Source organism: Rhineura floridana, chromosome 4, assembly GCF_030035675.1.
Source record: "Rhineura floridana isolate rRhiFlo1 chromosome 4, rRhiFlo1.hap2, whole genome shotgun sequence".
NCBI classification, from domain to species: domain Eukaryota; kingdom Metazoa; phylum Chordata; class Lepidosauria; order Squamata; family Rhineuridae; genus Rhineura; species Rhineura floridana.
The window spans coordinates 123709148-123733431 of NC_084483.1; the positions used below are offsets into that span (position 1 = coordinate 123709148).

At 42.8% G+C, this 24284-nt stretch overlaps 2 protein-coding genes across 6 annotated transcripts in view; one reads left to right on the forward strand and one right to left on the reverse strand.

Annotated features, from left to right (window-relative positions):
• The window catches only part of SLC22A3 (solute carrier family 22 member 3), a 63586-nt gene extending 52140 nt beyond the window's left edge, over positions 1–11446 (forward strand). Inside the window, exons 10-12 of one of the 4 annotated variants that reach the window (XR_009762309.1) lie at positions 879–999; positions 9179–9368; positions 9750–11446. Coding sequence is in view for 2 of the 4 variants with exons in the window: in XM_061624299.1 (XP_061480283.1) it covers positions 879–999; positions 9179–9233 (176 nt within the window). In the remaining 2 variants the exon portion in view is untranslated. Of the gene's footprint in view, positions 1–878; positions 1043–9178 lie in introns of those variants that run through there. The other 3 variants (XM_061624299.1, XM_061624300.1, XM_061624301.1) reach the window with 3 other exon arrangements.
• A 4625-nt stretch (positions 11447–16071) lies between these two features.
• The window catches only part of PLG (plasminogen), a 51280-nt gene continuing 43067 nt past the window's right edge, over positions 16072–24284 (reverse strand). For both annotated transcript variants that reach the window (XM_061624297.1, XM_061624296.1), the window contains exons 18-19: positions 21127–21272; positions 16072–16674 (exon numbers count right to left, since the gene is read on the reverse strand). In XM_061624297.1, the coding sequence (XP_061480281.1) occupies positions 16513–16674; positions 21127–21272 (308 nt within the window). In that variant the 3' untranslated portion in view covers positions 16072–16512. The remainder of the gene's footprint in view (positions 16675–21126; positions 21273–24284) is intronic.

Genomic DNA, 24284 nt, shown 5'->3' on the forward strand with positions numbered 1-24284 from the left:
CTAACAGGCCTGCTGTTTGGATAGTTGTCAGTAGGGTGTTCTTGCAACACTGTAACACTTGGTTGCCAGGCCTGACCTCCAAGAGGTCTTCTGTATCTTTAAAAGTTGTGCAGGGGGAAGGGAGAATTCTACCTTGTGGCTTTTCTCATTACAGTGTTGCAAGAACACCTGCACCTGGCTGACTTTCTCTTCTCCTAAAGATACAGGATCAGTCTCAGGCCCTGAACCTGGCAACCCTAGTTGTCAGGGAGACAAGTACATATTGGGCCTTGAATGATGCCCAGTTCCTTAGGGATAATTTGGGGGAGGGGAATAGCTATGTGAATCCATCACAGTTACATCATCAAGTTTATTTATATGTTTTTCTATTTATTTAGAGCATTAGCGATCAGCACTTTAGCCAACAGGACAGCTTACATACAAGTCAGTTAAAATAAGGCAGTCCCTGCCTGCAGACTTACAATCTAAAAGGCATGACACAAAAGGAAAAACAACGAACACAGGCACCAATTCTTAAAATTAAATAATACTCATAATAAGGAAAAAAGCAAGCTCAGATACCAGTTCTTAAAGTTAAATAGTAGTTCTTATAATGACCAGCTTGAGGGCTGTGTTCTTCCTGACAAATGTGGGTTCTAAATGTCATGGTGGGTAGAACCAAAGCAAAACATGAGCATGACCACTCATGATCCATCCATAAAAATACACACACACACACACACACATATCCAGAGTCTAACTCTCACCCCTCCCTAATAATGAGACCTTCCCTACTTTTTCTTGTTCCCTACATCTGAACTATCAAGAATTGTAGTGTTAAATCTTATTTCTCACTGCATGTGACATACTATATGTTTCCCACTTCAATTTTTTCACAGGTATACTTTCTGTTCTGTGTGGGCTTCTGGTCATGCTTTTACCTGAGACAAAGGGACTGCCCTTACCAGAGACAGTAGAAGATGTGGAACAACTAGCAAATACCTGCGCTGCTGTGTACCCGTAAATAGTCTCATTTTGTTTCCTTGAAAAGTCAGGTTCAAGGGTGGGTACTTTTCAGGACCTTAGTTTGACATTTGTCATAAGAACATAAGAACATAAGAAGAGCCTGCTGGATCAGGCCAGTGGCCCATCTAGTCCAGCATCCTGTTCTCACAGTGGCCAACCAGGTGCCTGGGGGAAGCCCGCAAGCAGGACCCGAGTGCAAGAACACTCTCCCCTCCTGAGGCTTCCGGCAACTGGTTTTCAGAAGCATGCTGCCTCTGACTAGGGTGGCAGAGCACAGCCATCACGGCTAGTAGCCATTGATAGCCCTGTCCTCCATGAATTTGTCTAATCTTCTTTTAAAGCCATCCAAGCTGGTGGCCATTACTGCATCTTGTGGGAGCAAATTGCATAGTTTAACTATGCGCTGAGTAAAGAAGTACTTCCTTTTGTCTGTCCTGAATCTTCCAACATTCAGCTTCTTTGAATGTCCATGAGTTCTAGTATTATGAGAGAGGGAGAAGAACTTTTCTCTATCCACTTTCTCAATGCCATGCATAATTTTATACACTTCTATCATGTCTCCTCTGACCCGCCTGTTCTCTAAACTAAAAAGCCCCAAATGCTGCAACCTTTCCTCGTAAGGGAGTCGCTCCATCCCCTTGATCATTCTGGTTGCCCTCTTCTGAACCTTTTCCAACTCTAGAATATCCTTTTTGAGATGAGGCGACCAGAACTGTACACAGTATTCCAAATGCGGCCGCACTATAGATTTATACAACGGCATTATGATATCGGCTGTTTTATTTTCAATACCTTTCCTAATTATCGCTAGCATGGAATTTGCCATTTTCACAGCTGCCGCACACTGGGTCGACATTTTCATCGTGCTGTCCACTACAACCCCGAGGTCTCTCTCCTGGTCGGTCACTGCCAGTTCAGACCCCATGAGCGTATATGTGAAATTAAGGATTTTTGCTCCAATATGCATAATTTTACACTTGTTTATATTGAATTGCATTTGCCATTTTTCCGCCCATTCACTCAGTTTGGAGAGGTCTTTTTGGAGCTCTTCGCAATCCCTTTTTGTTTTAACAACCCTGAACAATTTAGTGTCGTCAGCAAACTTGGCCACTTCACTGCTCACTCCTAATTCTAGGTCATTAATGAACAAGTTGAAAAGTACAGGTCCCAATACCGATCCTTGAGGGACTCCACTTTCTACAGCCCTCCATTGGGAGAACAGTCCATTTATTCCTACTCTCTGCTTTCTGCTTCTTAACCAATTCCTTATCCACAAGAGGACCTCTCCTCTTATTCCATGACTGCTAAGCTTCCTCAGAAGTCTTTGGTGAGGTACCTTGTCAAACGCTTTTTGAAAGTCTAAGTACACTATGTCCACTGGATCACCTCTATCTATATGCTTGTTGACACTCTCAAAGAATTCTAATAGGTTACTGAGACAGGACTTTCCCTTGCAGAAGCCATGCTGGCTCTGCTTCAGCAAGGCTTGTTCTTCTATGTGCTTAGTTAATCTAGCTTTAATAATACTTTCTACCAGTTTCCCAGGGACAGAAGTTAAGCTAACTGGCCTGTAATTTCCGGGATCCCCTCTGGATCCCTTTTTGAAGATTGGCGTTACATTTGCCACTTTCCAGTCCTCAGGCACGGAGCAGGACCCAAGGGACAAGTTACATATTTTAGTTAGCAGATCAGCAATTTCACCTTTGAGTTCTTTGAGAACTCTCGGGTGGATGCCATCCGGGCCCGGTGATTTGTCAGTTTTTATATTGTCCATTAAGCTTAGAACTTCCTCTCTCGTTACCACTATTTGTTTCAGTTCCTCAGAATCCCTTCCTGCAAATGTTAGTTCAGGTTCAGGGATCTGCCCTATATCTTCCACTGTGAAGACAGATGCAAAGAATTCATTTAGCTTCTCTGCAATCTCCTTATCGTTCTTTAGTACACCTTTGACTCCCTTATCATCCAAGGGTCCAATTGTCTCCCTAGATGGTCTCCTGCTTTGAATGTATTTATAGAATTTTTTGTTGTTGGTTTTTATGTTCTTAGCAATGTGCTCCTCAAATTCTTTTTTAGCATCCCTTATTGTCTTCTTGCATTTCTTTTGCCAGAGTTTGTGTTCTTTTTTATTTTCTTCATTCGGACAAGACTTCCATTTTCTGAAGGAAGACTTTTTGCCTCTAAGAGCTTCCTTGACTTTGCTCGTTAACCATGCTGGCATCTTCTTGGCCCTGGTCATTAGCCTCAAGAACCAAACTACACATTAAATCTGTCTTTGCATTTGCATATATGTGCTTTTAAAAAAGTAAAAGCTGTGTGTGGGGTGAGGGTGCTATCTAGATTGAGATTGCTGCTTTCCCTCCCTCACATGCTGCAGTCCTGATGAAAATCCCCATTCCAAGCTGCTATTGGTGCCAATTAATTTATCGCATTTCTTTTTTAACCAGCCAGTATCTACTGATGTTTTAAGTTATGTTTTGAATTTATGGATACTTTTACTGGTTTTTTTGGTATGTTGCATACTGCCTTGCTATGATTTATGACAGTGTGGATTATAAATATTTAAATAAATAAATAATTTCCAGCCTTTCATCGAAGGACCTCAAGGCACTATATATGGTTCTCCCCCCTGCCTGCACCCCCACTTTTATCTTCACAAGAACCCTGGGCTGTATTCAACTAAATCCTGTTTGAGGTAGGTTTTAGGGTTCACTGAAGTTAATGAACCAAAGTTAGTAATCTCTGTTAACTTCAGTGAGTCTACTCTGAGTAGGACTGGCATTGAATGCCACCTTAGGGGTATTCTCACGTTACTCTGTACCCAGGTAGAAGCCCCCTGTACCTGGGTACAGCTGCTCTTGAGAAAGTGTCTACACGTGGTGATTTCAAAAATCACCATGTGTACAGGCATCCTGAAAAAAGACATCTTCTGCTCACATGGTGATTCTCCCTGCATGCTGTCCCTGTGGAGCTGATCGTGAGCAATTAGTTTTTCTCCCCGGGGACAGCCTGAGCCTTGTTCCAGCAGCAGCAGCAGCAGCCACCGCCAATCACAAATGGGCTGAAGAAAAAAGTCAGTTGCTGGAGCCAGGGAGCGGGAAAGAAGAATAAAGCTAAAATGCAGGCAAGTGCAAGGAAGAGGAAAGGGAGACCAGCCTGAAGCAACGAATGAGCTTAAGGGAAGGGAAGAGGCAAACAATGGGGGAGGGAAGAGGCAAAAAATGGGGGGAGAGGCAAAAAATGGGGGGGAGGCAAAAAAACAGGGGGGGGAGGCAAAAAATGGGGGGGAGAGGCAAAAAATGGGGGGGAAGAGGCAAAAAACGGGGGGGAGAGCTTTGAAGGACTCACTGCAATTTTTAAAAAGTCTACTCAGAAGTAAATCCCATTGAGTGCAATGTTTCTGTGTGCTGGCAGTGATTGAGTTTGAGGAAAGGAAGGAGAAAAAAATGGGGGAGACGGAAAGCTTTGGAGAATTCACATTTGAATTTTAAAAAGGTCTACTCAGAAGTAAATCCCACTGAGTTCAGTGGGGCTTACTCACAGATAAGTGGAGTGGAGCTTCTTTGTGCTAGCAAAGCTTGAGGGAAGGAAGGTGGGAAAATGTCTACTCAGAAGTAAATCCCACTGAGTTCAGTGGGGCTTACTCCCAGATAAATGGAGTTAGGATTGCCTAAAAAAAGCAAGTGTTCTGTCAGAGAAGCTACAGCTAGGCAAGGACTTACATTGTTAATTTTTACAAAATTAAGTTTGATTACATTCCTAGTACAATCCTAACTCCAGAGCGTGGAAAAGTTACTTTTTTGAACTACAGCTCCCATCAGCCTAATCCAGTGGCCATGTTGCCCAGGGCTGATGGGAGTGGTAGTTCAAAAAAGTAACTTTTCCAAGCTCTGCCTAACTCCATGCTTACTCTAAAGTAAATCCCATTCAGTTTGGTGGGACTTACTCCCAGGTAAGAAGCATTAGGATTCCAGCCTCTTAAAAGAAACAGTTGGGGGGGCAGAGAAAGGGAGGGGAGTTTGCCTCTGTATCTGCTCACAGTCCGGTCCAGTCCTACCCATGTTTACCCAGAAGTGAGTCCCACTGAGTTTAATGCGGCTTACTCCTGAAGTGAAAGTGAACATAGAATTACAGCCTTTAACTTCTAAATTCAATCCTTTCCTTTAAATACTAGGTGATTTATCAATAAATATTATAAAATTTATAATGTCTGTTAAAGGTTCAATGTGTCATTATGTGACTCTTATTGTTGCTTGTTACGAGTAGTACACCTACTATTCAGGATAGTGCCACAAATAGATTCCAAAACTTGCTCCAGCCCCCCTGTTCAGGTAATGAATAACAGCTGCTATCACAACTGCAATAATAAAATAACTTAATGGCTAGGTAACACATTGCTCAGAAATTATATATATAATTTCTCAAGTAATTGTGTAAAGGATTGTAGCCTTAATCTTCTTTAATGCCTTATTTCCTTTCCATCTCAACTTTCTTGCAAAGAGCTCAGTGTGGCATACGTACACACAGCACCTCAGAATAGCCCTATGAGGTAGTTTAGGTTGGGAAGGTGACTAGCCCAAAAGTCACCCAGTAAGTTTCATGGCTGAATGAGGGTTTGAATCCAGGTCTCCCAGGCCCTAGCCCAGTACTCTTATCGCTACACCACACTGGCCTTTGCAGAACTCGTACACTACAGTACCTCTATAAATCCAATATAAATTACCCACTATACTTTTCTTCCTTGGTCTTTTAAAACCTATTGAAATCAATGGTAAGGTAAATTCTGTTGTGTGCTTTCTATTTCCTCCTAAAGGTCAAGAAAGAGAAATGTAGCCAAGACTCTTCCAATAATTTGATGACATAGGTCAGCAGTGATACATGGGGGGGAGAGAGAATGGCAGTGGCACAGAGATGGCAAGGTTGGGGGTACTTTGGTGGAATGCAGCACATGCTTGCAGGTGTGTGCCCACCTGCTGCAGGATGGTGGTGTCACCAGCTCTGAACTTGCAGGCACCTTGCCCCATTCAGTAAGTGGCAATGCTGCCATTACTGAGAGAGAACTGCTATTGCAGAGTCTGGCATCCACCCTGTGTTTTGCTAAAACCCCAAGAACCACCAACTGCAGCCAGCTGCAAAAGACATACGTCTAGTATGAAAGAAAATGGTGTCTCTGCGAAGCTGCTGAGCACAGGGTTATCAGAACTGAGATGAGCTCACGGTCTTTCCACACATAGATCTATTCCTACTTTCCACAAGTATTCTTAATTTCAGTTGTCAAATTTCCAAACGGATGTGTGTCCTTTTGTTGCTGTTGTTAAACAACTGGAAGCCAGAAGCGCTTGCCAATTGACTACAAATCTCCCAGGGATCTACCAATGGATTACAGTCTATCTTCTGGCCATCCCTGCACTAAATCATTTGTATGGGCACAGACCTACCTTGCAGGGTTGTTGTAGCATGGTTCAAAGGAGTGCTTGCAAGAATGAAACTACAATAGCAGAGGTAAGACACTTCAAAACATTGCCAAAGGCGGCATTTTCAAAAAAGCAATGTCACCTTTCTACTGTGTATCCAGAAATTGAGAAGAGAAAAATTGTGGATTTGCTCATCTCTGTGCAGCTCTTACCTTCTATGTCAAGTGTCATGCATCAAAATTAGACACACCTGATGGTCAAACACATGATAATGGCTGCCTCCATTAGAAACTGCTGTCAGAAGTAGCTGCATCACATGGTTTTATGGTAACATAAACCTGCCTTGTAGGGTTGTAATGTTTTGTTTGTTTGTTTATTATTTGACTTATATCCTGCCCTTCCTCCCAGCAGGAGCCCAGGGTGGCAAATACTCTATGGTTAGGATGGTTAGACTAGATCAGGATCTAATACTCTAGATCAGGATGGTTAGACTTCAGGGTTTTTGTATTGATTTTATTATTATTATTACAAAAACCAAGATCCACCAACCAGAGCAAGCCACAAAATATATGCACTTAGAGTTAAATAATTCTTAGCCCAGGAATTTGTTTGGAGTTCCAAAACTGAACTGAGCTCACAGTATTTCCACACAAAAATCCACTCTGATTACCCCCCACTTTCTTCATTTCAGCAGTATAATGGTGGGGTGGTCATTTTCTTGTTTTCATTGTGAAACAGGAGTCTGAAATCCTCACTGATCTTCTATGAGTCATCCTGAGATACACCAATACATTTTGATCTACTTTCTGCCCACCCTGCATTTAAAGTGCTATCCAAAAGCTAAATATTATGACACAGATCAGCAGTTCCCAACCTGGGGGCCGTGAAGTAATCCAGAGGGGGCTGCAAACAGTAAAGAAATTAATTATTACTTTTTTAAAAAAGTCTTCACTCCCTGGACACTGTCTGCTCCCCATTGACACTGCAAATGACACCTCCTTGCTCCAGATGAGAGGGGAGGACCTTTGCTGAAGTGCTAGATCATCTTTCAGGCGCACCAAAGGTATAAAATACATGGCAGACACCAAAGGAGGCTGAGGGTGAAGCTACCAGAAATAAGAGGGAATTACTACCACTGACTGCCGTCTCCTCACACTACCACTGCTGCTGATGCCCTTACTCAGAATGAGAGGGCTTTTAGTGAAGCAAAAAGAAGCAAGGCTGCAAGCAAAGGCTGCTTTCCCCCTTCATTCCTGGCAGCCAAGCTGCCTTCCTGGAGGGAGGTCACAAAATTTTTTGAACTTATAAAGGGGGTCCCGTAGTACCCATAAAGGTTGGGAACCACTGACATAGATCATAAAAAGAGATACGGATGATCACTTTGATACTGAGCTACAAACATTTCTACTGAAAAACCATAAAAACCACAGTCCAGAGCTTTCCTGTTTCCCAAATACCAGGAAAGGCTTTCCAGGGGACAGAGTATGTTACAGTGGGAGCAGTAGGCTGGAAAGCCCAATTGATAAAGAATTTTCCCCACATTTATATTTTGAGTGTAGTTTTGTGTATTAAAACGCATGATATCCTCAAGGAAGAATCAGGTGTACCATGTTGGAAGAATAGTTTCAGTTTATACTCTTTTAAGCAGCTTGTTTTTGTTGCAGCCCCTTTCTCAAAATATTTTCATATATAAATATTCAATATATTTAGGTATGCACTTTCACAGATTTATTTATGAGTAAGTCCTATTGATCTCTATAGAACTGTATAGACATGTATAGGATTGTTTCATGAAAGCCTACATCAAAAACCATACATACTCAACAGGCAATGAAAAATGCAATATTTTAATAACTATAATTATGATAGTTACAGGTGAGTATTTTCTTTTTAAAAGTTGGGGTTTTGATTTTAAAAACTTAAGAATCTGCAGGAAAAATGAAAAGAGTAAAACTACATTCCTGTTTCTGCCAAAACTCTTTCTATTGAATGTACCTCTTGACAGGAAACAGTTTCAGGAAGTATAACAGACCCAGCATGCCTTGCCTTGTTGCCAGTAAAAGGGAATTGCTTCAATGGTGCATTTAAAAAGTGTCATTGAAGCCATTTTCTTTCCCTGGCAGCAAATGTGTATATAACAGACTGTATACTCATTGAATGTTACATGTGAATAACTGTACGAGCGTACACCCCAGCTACTTGTGTACCTAGGTACATAAGCTGTACGCTCGTTGAATGTTACATGTGAATAACTGTACGAGTGTACAGCCCAACTACCTGTGTACCTGGGTACACAGACTGTACACTCGTTGACTGTAACGTGTGAACAGGGCCCCTGTGTCAAGTAGGTTATGATAAGAGACAGTAACTGTCCCAAGATCACCTAGTACATTTCATGTCTGAGTGTGAATTTAAAACTGGGTCTCCTTAATCCTAGTCTGACATATTAATCACTACCATACACCACACTGTTCCAATAACAGCTTTCCTCTTGGGGCAAACTATATCAGATTAGTCATGCAGAGGAGAAAAGTCCTTCTGCCTACACCTCAGACCCTCTTTAGATCAGGGACTGGTGGAACTGCTGTTTAAAAAAAGAACCCAGGCATTCAAATGCAAAGATGGATTTTTTTTAATGTAATGTGTAATTTGGCCCTTAGTCTTAAGAGAAGCTAAAAAGCATGCATTTCTGCTTAAATCAAACTTTGCTCCATTGTTAAAGCAAAGCTTCTCTCCCCCCCTCCCCCCTTTTATCACTGCAGTTTCAGTAGAAGTTGTGGGAAACAGAAACATCAGAATTCCAGCACATATGTTTGATCTTTCACCAAATGTTGCAAGGGCATCACCAATCCTCTGGCTCTCTGTTTGATGTCCATTGGAAACCATAACCATGCCAGATGGAGAAGATGGATCCTGTTGTTTTGTAATAAATAGCCCTAAAAGACACTTCAAGTAAACATAATATTTTTCTATGACTTTGAGACTGTGAATGTATTTCTGAGCCTATTGTTTCCAGGGAGGGAACTGTTATGTGTGGCTGTTATAGAAGAGTAATCATTTCCATTATAAGTTGTTTTACTTGGATCATAATTCTTTGCATATGCCTGGGCCATCTAGTCATCCTTTGTTTTCTCTGATTTGTGAGAGTAATCATTTCAGACTTTGATTGAAGAAACAGAAAAGAAACTGAAGTGATCCACATTGTGATAAATAACAAGAAAAAAATAGCCAATGGAACAGAATCAGAATGGGGAAAGAACGTTTCTTATTTCAAATATACTAAACAAAAGTATATTGATTACAGTTATACAAGTATGTCAATCTTTCTCCTAGGTAGTCAGGGTAGCAGACATGTGGTTATCCCATTTTATCTTCACAACAACCCTGTGATGCAAGTTAGACTTGAGAGATAAGGTGTGTCTGAACATGAGAGTGGCTCAGAGCAGCAGAGAACATGATTTCACACCCAGCAGCTACCAGAACTGACCGTGGCCCAGCATCTGCCTGAGGAAAAGTATCTGGCAAAACCTTGCTCTGTTCTGATGAAGGATCCCATCTGTTTATCTTAAAAATGGAATAGAAGTGGAGTGGGATGGAAATGGGAGATTTAAGCTGCAATCCTAAACACACTTACTAGAGACAAAGCCTTTCGATCATGGTGGCATACGATTGCGCTCTCAGGTGACAACCATAAGCATGCTTACAAGGAAGCAATTCCCATTGAACTTGCTAGGACTTACCTCCAAATGAATTTGTTGTAGATCGGGCTGTTAGTTTCCACAAGGCAAGTGGGTGGGGATAAACTATTAGCCGCCAAGGTGCTTCTCTTATTGCTGGGCATGAAATACATGTATTCTCTTTTAGCCATGCCCGTAATGTGATTTGCCTACTAAGAATGAAAAAAATGTGACAGCAATAATATGTATAAATAGTTTTAAACTCTCTCTTAATAGTGAGCTTTTATAGGGCCATTTTACTTTGTGTATGTGCGAAAGAGGATTGAGGCTGTATAGCATCTTTGTGATTATCTTTGCTTTTTTTTAAAAAATGTACAGGTTGTTCAGATATTCCAGATGTGCTTTTCTCAAAACAACTCTGGTTGTTACCCAGCAAAAGAAAACCACTAATTATGGCTGCACTCATTCAGAACAAGGCAAACATTTCCATGTCATATGACCTCTCTGCAGGTTCAGTGCTTTCAAGCATATTCCCAGCAGCTGGGTCTTAAACCCCTTATTTTTGGGAGGGAGCAGGGTCCCAGCAGGGTCCCTATGTTTCTAGCATCCTGTGAGGGGTAACTATCATGAAGAGGGGTATGTTAGCCGCTTAGAAGTGTCTTCTCGCATGCTTCCTTGTCCTTTCCTGCTGACGGGAGCCCATCAGAGTGAAAGGAAGTGAGTCAGCCACTGAGAAGACTCTTCTCAGTAGCTAACACTTTCCCCTTTCACAATTATTGGCTCCTAGGGATGTCTGTTGTTGTGGGCGAAGAATTAACAAGGATCTAATTCTTCACCCAGGAGCAAAAAAAAATTATGGGAGAGGGTGTGGCTGTAACTATAATGAAGGGACCCTGCTTTTCTGAATTTGCCACTACACTACTGCTGGAGACTTATGGTTTTACCATACTCTGGATAATGGTTAACTTTGTATTAGTTAGTGTCGATTACCCCAGTCAACTTCTAGATCCATCTACAAGGCAGCTTTGCTGCTCCCCTGGCAAAATTCCACTGCCATCCTCCTGGAAAGGAGATTGGAGTACAAACCAGGCTTCTGCACATATGGGATGCAGATGCATATCTACATATACATCCACATTGCAACACTCGTGGGCCCCACTGAACTGACAAGGTGCATCTTTTCTTGTGGGTGAGAATACACCTTCCCATGCACAGCAATCACTTACTGTTCTAGGGGCTGAGTGTAACTATGTCTATAGATATAGATAACTTCATTTGCCTTACTGAAAAACACAAATATAATGCTCTGTTTTTTAGTCTTTGGCAAGAATGCTAAAGCAATGTGTTAGTGAGAATGCACTTTATTTTTCTTTTCTTGTATGTCATGTTTTTATTCTACATTGTTTTCTCCAAATAAATGTGTTCTGTTGTTTAAAATGACCTGTTTTGCACAGGGTTATTCAGAATGCCTACAACCACAGAAGCTTGAACTGACTTGATTCTATACTCCATAGATAATATTAGTTGGGAGACAAGGGTGAGAATAGAAAGCCTTTTATTATTTATGAAATAAGACTGTGTAGACATCACATCTGCTTCATTGTTTAGGTATACCTGTGTTTGTGTAAACCAGGGTTCATAAAGTAGGTGGATATACCCTGAGTGTATTATCAGTATAACTCCAATTCAAGTGTGTCAAAGTACACCCCAGGAATGAGTCTGAGTGAAAAGCATGTCAGCTCAAATGGAACAGTACATAGGCCTATCATGACAGATGGATCTGGCTAAGAGAGGGCTATTTTATATGCATAGAATTGTAAATGCAATTAAGCCTGGGCAGGGGGAATCCTTGGCTAATTTTGAATGGTGTTGCATGTCACTGAATGGATTGGGCCCTCCCACACCTCAGGCAAAGTGTATTTATTTATTACTGGATGTATATCCCACCCTTCCTCCCAGCAGGAGCCCAGGGTGGCAAATAGAGAGTTTCTTATCCACACTATCTAGTCTACAACCTGTCTTGGTGAAGAACAGTGGCAGCTGATCCACTGGAGCAAATGGGGCACTGCCCCACCAGTCTCAGTCCTGATTTCCCTAAAACTACCTGCTAGCCTTCTTATTTACAAGCAGTCCAGGGGGTGGCCCTGACTCTCTGCTTCCTCCTCCTCGCTCCTCAGATTCATTTTTGACCTTGTAGAAGGAAGATGAAGACAAAACTAGAATTAGTTTGGCCTCCCTGCCTTCCACCCTACCAGTCCTAATAGGCACTAGCCACCACTAGTAATGAATAATAATATTTAGGATTTTACCTCCAAAGTGTTCCACATATTGCTTCTAAGATGGACCACTATTACTGTTCTGATAAGTAGAGGGTGTTGGGCCTGAGAGAAAGCAGATTCTTAAGTCTACCGAGTGGGTTCATTGGCTGAGGCAAGTTTTGAGCATTGTAGCCAAAGTCTTTTATCCTCTGCACTGTAAGATCATACGCAGAGTCCTGCTGGATCAGACCAAAGGCCTAGGTGGTCCAGCATTCTGTTCTACACTAGCCAAACAGATGCTCATGAGAAGCCCACAAGCAGGACATGAGCATGATAGTCCTCTCCTGCTCATGTTCACCAACAATAGAGGCACTCTCATCGGCCATCATTAGTAGCCAATAACAGCCTCATTATCTGTGAATTTCTGTAATCCCATTTTAAAGCTATCCACACTGACAGCCATGACTACATCCTGTGGTAACAAATTCCATGTGTGAAATAAATGCTTCCTTTTGGTCTATCCTGACTCTCCCACTATCCAGCTTCACTAATATGATCCAGGGTTCTAGTATTATGAAAGTGGAAGGGAAAACCTCTTCCTATCCATGCTCTTCCCACTATGCCTAATTTTATCACATGCCCATTACATTTTTTTCTAAGCTACAAAGCCCCAAATATTGTGATCTTTCTTCATAGGGAAGTTGCTCCAGCCCCTTGATTCTGGTTGTTATTTTCTGCAGCTTTTCCAGCTCTTCAATGTTGTTCTTGAGGTGTAGTATTAATAGTATGCCAAGCAGGGCTGATGCCAGGCATAACTGGGCCCTTGGGTGCAAGCCTGGCCTGGGGCCCCTGCTCCCACCCTCCCCTACAGACAGTGTGGGACCTCTTCACTTACCTCTTCTCTCTTTCTGTGGATGCCTGCCCTCTGCGCATGCAGCAACCAAGATGGAGGTGGAGGCTTCCCTAAGGGACTGGTACCGCCGCCACCATCTTCATTGATGGCACACATGTGTGCTACGCTGCATGCATGCACATACTTGCCATCAATCAACATGGCGGTAGGAGCATCAGCCCCTTAGAGAAGCCTCTGCTGCTATCTTGGTTGATGGCAGCTGCACACGCAGTGCACAAGGCATTCACAGAAAGGAAGGAGAGATAGGTAGAGTGGATGGGTGCCGCAGGCCCGCATGGTCTATAGGGGGCCTGGGAGTGCCATCTCTGCGATCTGCGGCAGGGTCGGGAATGGACCCTACTGAGGATAGCAGAAGGGGAGGGCTACCCCCACAGCCTCTGGGCCACAGGGGCCCTCGACCAGGGTCCCACCTGGATGCCCTTTGGCACCAGCCCTGATTCCTAGTCACTTTGTATACAGATTTGTATAACAGCATTATGATATTGGCAATTTTATTTTCAATTTCTTTCCTAATGATCCTCAACTTGGAATTTGGCTCTTTCACTTCACCTCAGAGCTTGGAAAAGTTACTTTTTTAAACTACAACTCCCATCAGCCCCAGCCAGCATGGCCACTGGATTGGGCTGATAGGAGTTGTATTTCAAAAAAGTAACTTTTCCTAGCTCTGCTTCACCTGCATACTAGGTTGACACTCATTGAGCTATCTGACACAACCCCAAGATCCCCTTCCTGGTTACTCACTGCCAGTTTACACTAGTGTAGTGGCGAATTTAGAAGTGCAGGGTCCCTTCATGATATTCACAACCACACCACCTCCTACCTTTTCTTTTCTTTTCTTTTTGCTTGTGGTAGAGAATGAGATCCTCTTCTCCCACAACAAAAAATGCCTTAGGAGCCAATAAGTATGAAAGGGGAGAGTATTAGCTACTGAGAAGGCTCTTCTCAGTGAGAGGAGTCTTTTCAATAGCTGACTCACCTCTTCACTCTGATTGGCTCCAATCAGCAGGAAAGGATAAGGAAGACTTTTCTTGGTGGCTAACACACTCCCCTTTTATAGGATGCTGGAGACACTGGGACCCTGCTCCCCAAAAAGTAAGGAGTATAAGACCCCCCAAGATAACTACACCCCTGCTGCCAGCTCATACCCCATCAGCATATTATTGAAGTTAAGATCTTTTGCTCCAAAGCACATAATTTTACATTTAACTTACCTTGATCTGCATTCAACTTGCCAACAATACCAATACCAAAAATATTAATATACCTTTCTTTTGTGAAGATGTAAGGAAAAGCATGGGGACAATAGTCTATCCAATTGAACCTGCTGTGATGTTCCTGTAGGTTAAGCATCTCTAAATATGGTAAGTGCGGGTCTATTAGGTGATGTATGGTAATTGACTGAGGGAGAAAGGGGGAGTACATGGGTGAGAAGCTGAAGTATGCTGGATGATGATTGGCTGAGTGGCCAGCTGGCTGAAGGTATAAATGGAGGTTTGTGAGTGATGAGGGGGGTTGAGTCGGTTAAGAGAGAGAAGTTGTAAAGTACACCCCAGGATTTCTAGCCAAAGCAAGTCTGACAAACATCAAAAAACAAAATTGCCAGAATTGTATTGGGCTGTGACCTCTGATAAGTGAGGTTGTTTGGTGAGGGTTGGTTGGCAGAGTTCTGAGGGAAGTTTGGATTGTATTTGGCTGATATTTAAAGAGTATATATATGAACAGAAACATAAAGAGTGACCATATATGAAACCATACGCTTATGAAACATTCCTAAAGTAATCTTGTTATTTCCTGTTATTAGTAAATAAATACTTATTTGGTTTACCAAAGGCCTGATCCTTGGCTGGGGGAATATACAGACCAGAAGGGAGGGCAAGGTAATTACCAAGGCTGAACAGAAACTGTATCTAATGGTGGCAGCAGTGAAGGAAGATATTGTAACAAGTCAAGTATCCAGAGCAACCCAGAGTTGTATGCTTTATATATAAAGATACAAGGGGGTTGGGAACAGCATAGGCACACAGTCACAAAGTAACAAGCTATAGAGAGACTTAGGCAAAGTCTCTGGGAGTATTGGTTACAGGAAGTGACTGGTGGTGCTGCCTAGCAGTGGGATCTAGTGAGATCTGTGCTAGAACGGAGTGAGAAACCATATAAAGGACGGTCTTGACTGGTGGTGTCCCTGGTGGTGCCTAGTGAAAGGCAGTAGCCACAAGCAGGTGGGAACCTGACAGGGAGAACCAGGGAAGAACGTCACACCTGTGTCTGAATTTATATTGTCCTGGTTGACGACTCAAAAAGCCACTGAAATAAACTCTAAACACTTATTTTTTTAATGTTATAAAATGACATTTAATTTAATTTTATTTAATTACATAATGTTAAACATCTTACAATACCCTTTTTTAAAAAAACAAAAACAAACCCTAGCTGTTGTTTATCCGTTATCTCACACAAAGATTGTGTACCCTTTTTGCCCCTCATCATGAACCTTTGGGCCGTGGGGATGACTAGACATCACTGCATGCTGATAAAAGCAGCAGTTCCCACAACTGGGTCGGCAGGAGAAAGTGTTTCCACAATGGATAGCCCAGTTTTCACCCTAGGGTTTCCTATGCTGTCACATGCAAGAATGTGACTGATGATGCATTCTGAGATCCAAAGAGAAAGCCCCCCCCCCCAATACATAGCAGCCGGTGGAGGACATCCATCATCTTACTGGACTTTAAAGTAAGTAAGTAAGTAAAGAACTGTTAGATTTGAATTACAAAGAATTGTAGTAGATCAGAAAACATGAATATAACAAATTTAAGAACAATTTATTTTATTTGCCACAGCTTTCAGTCATGTGGTAAAGTATGGACTGTGGACAGCTATGGAGCAAGCTAGACTTGACATGGGAAATCCTGCATTTTTAAAGCCCCCAAAGCTATTTGCCCCACAGGCCAAACCATGCAGGTATCTACATGATGCTGGAATATTTTGCACTATAGATAGCATTACTTCTTTATAAATGTTGGCAGTTCTACTAATGGATCTCTCAAATCATGTCTACTTTGGTTTATTGTAAATGTGTTTTTGCAGCATATAAACCTTGTTGTAATGAAACCAGCCAGTCAATCTGTTGATGTTGGTTACAGAATGTACATGATCTTTATTTTTAAAATCAAGTAAATTATTTCACCACATTGCACTCAGAATCTCTTTTGCGTTGTGTGTGTGCATGTACTGCTTTCAACAAGAGTGGCTCAGTTTTGACTCATTGTACGTTCAATCCATGGAATAAACCTAGAAACTCTAACATAAACCCCAGGCTTCATGGCCTGGGCACAGCCAAGACCCCAGGAGGTGACTCCATGAAGGACATATTTTCCTTGGTCTGGACAGACCAGAGGGCCTCCGCTATCACCCTATAGATGAGAAAGAAGGAAAATGAACAAAGGAATATAAAAGAAATCAACATCACCATCTAATAAAGAAAAACTTATACATGATCTAACAGATCTTACTAGAAACTGTACTTAGGTATCATATTTTGCTGCTTTCACGTAGGACTCATTGAGGGCCAAACCAGACATTTATTTATTAAATTTATTAGTCGCCCATCTGGCTGTTATCCAGCCACTCTGCGTGCCGTACAAAATAAAATGTACAAATACATTAAACATTAAACATCTGAAGCAATAATAGTAAAATCTAGCCCACCCCAAAAGCCTGCCTAAAAAGCCAGGTCTTCAAGGCTCGGCAGAAACTCATCATAGAAGGGGCATGATGTTAAATGTGTCTTTGCATTTATCATGCAGGTATTTTTCTATATACTGTGCATAAAAATTTGTCATGCTGCTATTTGCAGCGCCACAGAGTGGTGGCATTGTGAATTGCAGCTTGAATGCTCCCCCCCCCCCCACATCTGCATGGCTGCTCACACTGCCTGCCACCAGAGCTTGGAAAAGTTACTTTTTTGAACTACAATTCCCATCAGCCCAATCCAGTGGCCATGCTGGCTGGGGCTGATGGGAGCTGTAGTTTAAAAAAGTAACTTTTCCAAGCTCTGGCCACCACCCACCTTGGCATGCGGGCAAGGTGGTCGTGGCAGACTTGGAAGGTAAGGGGGTGGCCCAGGCATGGCAGTGGCTATGCAGCGGTGGCAGCCTGGGTGGGTTGGTGGACAAAGTTGGCAGTAGACTGGTGTGCAGTCTAGGCGTGAGGCCTAGGTGGCAGCGGAGTTTACCCATATGAGGTGGAAGTGTGGAGCAGCAGCAGCCTAGGTGGGTGCATGGGAGGCCAATGTGTGGCCTAGGTATGCTGTGTGGCAGCAGTGTTTGTCTGGGTCAGCAGCAGCACAGGGTAATGGCGATTGAGGAACGGGTGTGGCAAAAGGGTTGGCAAGGGAAGTGGGGTGTCTGAGGGAGTGTGGGTTGGCAAGAGTAATGGAGTTGTGGGGGGGCTGGGGGTGCCAGGGGTGTGGGGTGTAGTGAGTGGGGTTGGGGTTGGTGAGTGGAACAAGCAGGGAGGCAAAGCCTCCCTAGTTTTTTTTTAAGAAATGGAAATAGTATCAGTTGAGGTTATGGAAGAGTAATGATAATGGGATCAGAGCAAACATGGAGGGGGCTATTTAACCCTTTCCTCTCCTGCTGTGGACCTGAGGAAAATCCTTCCTCTTGAAGTTTGTATTTGCATTGGAAGGAAATCATCTATGAGAGCCGCTGAGGGATTTCTACCACCCCAGCAAATACCAGCTTCAGAAAAGGGGTTTTCTGAAAGGGGAAAAAAGGGTTAAATCCCACTCCTCCATACCTACTCTTATCCCATTACACAGCCCAACAAAAAAAATTTTGTGTTAGTTGCCAAGGATGTTTGAATTACTTTAGGGTATTTTGGGGGTGCTAAATCCAAAAATGACATTAGTTTTGCCGAATTGGCTCTAGTTTTTGAGATAACGGATACCCCTCAAATGACGATTGTACCCCAATACGACCTATAGCTGCTGACATATGCAGCAGGGTTTGGTCTGTCTTTTTACTCTTGAACATTGTTTTGCAAGTTTATCCATTGCATATAACATCATATTGATACTTTTTTTTTTTTTTGAAGAGGAATATGAGTTCATCACGAAGAGGCTGCTTAAACAATCCTAATGAATTCTGCTACATTTGTGGCGAATACACTCTGCAAAAACAAAGAAAAAACATCACTGACTTTGTAAAACAAGCATATCTTGCTTATTTTGGAGTGAAGCTTGGAGATCAAGATAAGTCTTGGGCTCCCCATAAGGTTTGCAAAACCTGTGTAGAGTGCCTACGACAGTGGAAAAATGGAGAAAGGAAACGTTTAAACTTTGGTGTGCCTATGGTGTGATTGTTATCACGGTGATTGTTATTTTTGTGTTGTGAATGTGAAAGGCTTCAATCGCTACAAGAAACATAAGTGGGAGTATCCTGATTTGGACTCAGCAAGGCGACCTGTGCCACACAGCGAAGACGTTCCCATACCAGTGTTTACCTCACTGCCTGACCTTCCATTGTCAGATGTTGAAGAAATGCTGGACGTGGAGTGTAGCACAGGTGGTAGCCCTGGAAGTGGATATGAAGAAAGCTTTTCAACACCTGAGCAGTTCTCCCAAAAAGAACTCAATGATCTGATATGACAGCTCAGTCTGTCAAAGCAAGCATCTGAACTTTTAGCATCCAGGCTAATGGAAAAGAACTGTCTACAGCCGGAAGCTAACATAACAGCTTATCGGACAAGAGAGGAGGGACTTCTTCCATATTTCAGCCAAGATGAAGAACTTGTATACTGCAATAACATTCCTGGACTTCTTCTCCAAATGGGACTACCGGAATATCGACCAGAAGATTGGCGGCTTTTTATAGACAGTTCCACCAGAAGCTTGAAATGTGTTTTATTGCACAATGGTAACCGCTATGCATCTCTTCCAATTGCTCACTCAACAAAACTTAAAGAAGAATATGAAAACATCAAAATGGTCTTGCAGAAGCTCTGCTATCATGAGCACCAGTGGTCTATTTGTGTTGATCTAAAGATGGTGAACTTCTTGCTTGGGCAGCAAAGTGGATACACAAAGTACCCTTGTTTCATCTGCTTGTGGGATAGTAGGGCAAAGCGAGATCACTGGAAAAAAGTGACATGGCCTTCAAGGGAACACATGACTGTAGGTGCAGTGAACATCATTAACAAGCCATTGGTTGACAGAGAAAAAATCATTCTCCCACCACTCCATATCAAGCTTGGACTGATGAAGCAATTTGTTAAGGCCTTGGACAAAGATGGTGATTGCTTCAGATACATTTGTAGATCGTTCCTTGGACTGACTATGGAAAAACTAAAAGAATCTTTGATGGTCCTAAAATTCGTAAACTCATCAGTGATTTGAATTTCACTAAATTTATGAATGATGTTGAAGCTTCTGCCTGGTGCAGTTATGTCTCAGTTGTCAAGAACTTCTTGGGTAACCACAAAGCAGACAATTATGAAGAATTGGTGCAAAACATGCTCGCTAACTTTAAACATTTGGGTACTAATATGAGCATAAAGGTACACTATCTCCATAGCCACTTAGACAGATTTCCAGTTAATCTTGGTGATTTTAGTGAGGAACAAGGGGAGAGGTTCCATCAGGATATAAAGGTGATGGAGGAAAGGTATCATGGCAGATGGGACAGACACATGATGGCAGACTACTGCTGGAGCCTCCAACGTGATTGTCCTGATGCCCCACATAAAAGAAAATCGTACACACAGCATTTTTCTATGCATTAATTGTGATTATCTGAATCAGCTTACTTTGTTTTAATGTTATTGCACTGAATACAACACCATTAGGTATTTCATGTGTTTACTTTTGTATGATTTGAGACAGTTTCCATGTCATTTGTGGGTAGGCTATGCCTGACCATTACATTTTTTGAATTTGTTATGTTTTTCAATGGGGGCATCCATTATCTCAAAAATTAGAGCCAATCTAGCAAAACCGATGCCATACTCGGAATCAGTGACACAAAGTTACCCTAAAATCGATCAAACATCATTGGCAATAAAATTAGTGTTGACCAAACATCCCAGGTAATGCTATTTGCATTTAACAATCAGGTCTAATTTAGCCCTAACATCATGAGTTCTTTCGAGGCTAGAATAATAGGTCTCTGGGAAATTATGCCAGCAGATAGCAATGTTATATGCTGCCTGCAGAAATTGCTCTTGAAACATTTGATTCCTTCTCCCTAGTAAGTATTTCACTGCCATAATATCTGACTTCCCTCCGTCATCCTCAGCACCTTCCTATGGAATAGGAAATTTCCCAACCTATGGCTGTGGCAGAATTTCAGTCAAGGTCTTCAACAAATATATGACTGGCTTTGTAGGATCTATGCTTAGTTTTGACTATAGCAGCCCTGCTTTTGCTCCAGTAGCCACTGAGCTAATAGAGGTTTTTCTACCTTCAAATTGACTGAAATTCCTCTATCCCTGACTTCCATAATGAAGTAAAAACAGGGGAAATTGCAAAGAATAGCCAAGACCTCAGTTCAGGATGAGAGAAGCTTAGCAGCTGGGTTCCTGTTAACCTAACCAGCGTGTTACCTTGGATGGACGGAAGCCACAATAGTCTGCCTTTCTGGCAGACACTGGAAATCAGATGTTTGCTCTGCTCCACATCTTCAAGCCCAACATACCCAACCCAATGAAATGCAGTGGGAGGCCCAGTTTCTAACTGGCCTTTTTTGGTCCTCGTGTAACATAATGAGGTTTGGAATGTTGAGCTCCCAAGGCTCATGGCAAGTAATATCCCAGTGTCAGGTGTTCTAAGTGTAGGACCCAGTGTACCCATGACTAGCCTCTCTTACCTGACAACTGTCCGTGCCACCATCAATATTACCAGCACAGAGTTCGCTGTTTCTGACCCTGCCGTTCAGAAATTCAGGCCGATTACACACTTTATTTTCAATTACAGGAAAGCCAGTCTCTTTAAGAAAGCCTTCTCCACCGGTATCTGTGCAAGCAAGGGAGAAAGAAAAAGAAAAATGTAATTGAATGAACAGCTCCTGAACAACATAGACTTTATGATCCAGTAAGTAGTGTAGGATGAGAGCCAGTGTGGCATAGTGCTGAACTACGACCTGGAAGACCAGGGTTCGAATCCCCACATAGCCATGAAGCTCACTGGGTGACCCTGGCCCAGTCACTGCCTCTCAGCCTCAGAGGAAGGCAATGGTAAACCACCTCTGAATACCACTTACAATGAAAACTCTATTCACAGGGTCGCCGTAAGTCAGAATCGAATTGAAGGCAGCCTATTTCCAAGTAGTGTGGGAGAAGTTTTATTTCCTGGTGCTCTTTGTTTGCACTCTTATGCAGATGCTACAGGAATGCTTTGGAAAGGCATAATTTCTCCATGCTGTGAGAGGAGACATTCTAGTTTGCTCCAGCAGCATGTGAGGTAAACATCAGGGCCAAGCAGTGAAACTCCAGCAGTAGAACTTATCCTACGACAAGACCTGCAGCTTTTTGAATAGAAATCATGGCTAGTCGCATATGAATGCAGTCTGCCTTGCTGTCTGGAGTCCCACTTCACAAAATGGAGTCCCACTTTGCACACAGAACGAGGTTTCACTTTAAAAGCAAAACAGGTCTTAGCCTGGTCTGTGTCTGTATGAGGAATTGTACATGAAAGGCCCATGTAAATTGTTCTGAAATACAAGAGAGTGCATTATAAGCACTGGCAGGGTCAGCGCCAGGTTTAAGGGGCAAGGTACTTCAGTGGGCCCTCCCCAGCCCCTCTTTATCAGCTGGTGTCCCTCTGCAAGCTTACAGGGCATCAGCCGAGGATGTAGTGATGGATGGCAGCCTTTTACAACTTTTTTCTTTCATGTCCCAGTGCTGCTGGCAGCATTGCCAAGCCAGGCAGCTGCAGCCCCGGCCATCCTTATAACTCCCAATGCCTCTGTGCCCCAACGTTGCATTGCTCTTTTGGGCGGAGGGCCCAGCGTAGAGATGGACACATCTTTCAATTTTAGTTTCTCTGTTTCCAGTTCACTTTGCTCCATTTCGCAATTTAAAAAAAGTTCTCAGGAAAATTCACCAGCATTTTAATGAATTTTTGTACGTTGTCATGAATATGATCCCAGAGCATTGTCTGAAGGCACATGAGGCCATCACCTTGCTGAAGCTAGGCAAGTCTGGGTTGGTTCAGTGCCTGGATGGCAGACCATCTGGGAACCACATGTATGCTGCCTTGGCTTCCTTGCTGAAAGAAAGATGGGATATATCTGTATGAAAATAAGTATGTATTTTTATGTTTGCTTTACCCTAATATACAGTAGGGCCCCGCTTCCCGGCGCTTCGCTTCCTGGCATTCCGCGGCTTTCATTCCCCGTTTTAAAGCCGATTGTGCGCTTTTGCAGCATTTTCGCATCATTTTCACGTGACGTGCCTCATTATACTCAATGGGGTTCTGCTTTATGGCGATTTCCACTTTATGGCGGGGGTCCGGAACGGAACCTGTCGTATAAGCGGGGCCCGCCTGTACACATTTGTGTACACTTTGTTTGAGAACTGCCTTGCAAAATGCAGTTGTTAATTTTGAAGGTTAGCTGCATTTCTGTTCACGTATTGAACCAAACTGAATTTCTCCCCCATTCCTAGCCTAGAGGGGAAATAAAGATGGCCGGGTTGCAGACACCCAGCTTGGTGATTCTTCCATCAGCACTAGGCCATTAAAAAAAGTTTTAAAGGATTTTTTTTAAAAAAAACACCACATATACAAATCAGGATTGTTGGTGTCAGCCCCACTGGACCATACTGAAGTACATGGACCAAGGCATTTGCCCCACCATTCTGAGTGCTGACACCAGGCCTGCAGATTGTCTGCAACCAATCTTCCTCACAGATGATTTCTACATGTACAGCATAGGAACAGCTGTGAAATAATTTGTACTTCTTCTGTAATGAGAAAGTCCAAGGACTCTGCACCACCACTGATGCTCGGAAAGCACCCACGCCCACCATGCAATACGTACGCACCCATGCTGTGCTGATGGATGCCAGACAGTTGCAGAGCACAGAACAGATTGCAAGAATTGGTGCATCCATTGAATCACATTGCAGCGTAAACATGAAGTCATGTGGCATATTTTTTTTCCTGGATGAGGTGAATTTATGTAGCCACCTTGTTGTGGAAAAGTTCCACATAAGATTAGATCCATAGAAAGTACACCCCAGGATTTCTAGCCAAAGCAAGTCTGACAAACATCAAAAAACAAAATTGCCAGAATTGTATTGGGCTGTGACCTCTGATAAATGCTGAACTCTTCTTACATTCTTGTTGCAGTGTTGCATGCCACATCAATCTCTGAGCGGTGGGAGATCTCTAGGGGTCCCTGCACTTACCCAGGGTTTGGTTTCCTTGGAAAGAAGTTCAGTGGGGACTGTGGTGTCTTTTAGGAAATATAGTTTTTATTTACACACATTCCAACCTGAACTTAAGATGGAGGGGTTCAAAGCATCAGCAGTCCAATAGATCTTGCTTTTCCATCAGGCTTACAGGAGGCATCCTAAAGCTGTGATTCAGGGAGCCAGCCTATCTGAGTGTCTCCAGTTCCCAGCCTTTCCTCAAACTCAACTAAAAACACAAGCCTCTCCTTCACCCGGGAGGGCTCTCCTGAAGAGTTTCAATAACAATAGGATCTCCCTGGCCCATCTGCCAGTTAATGGGCACTTGAAAGACCCATTAGCCCACCTGACCACTCTATTAGACTAACAAAGGAGACTCATCTGACCAGCAGAGCAAGTCTCTCAGCTGCAGAGCCCACCTCCAGGTGCAAGGTTCCAAATCAGAGGCTGGAAGGGGACTCATAGAAATCATCTATCTCAACCCTCAAACCCATAATACTACCCCCTTTCCTGACAAAGGTCTGTCCCAGACCTGCAAACAAACAGCAGAATAGCAGCTTTTCTTCTAAAGAAATGACAGATACAGGTTAATAAGACATTGAAATATATATCA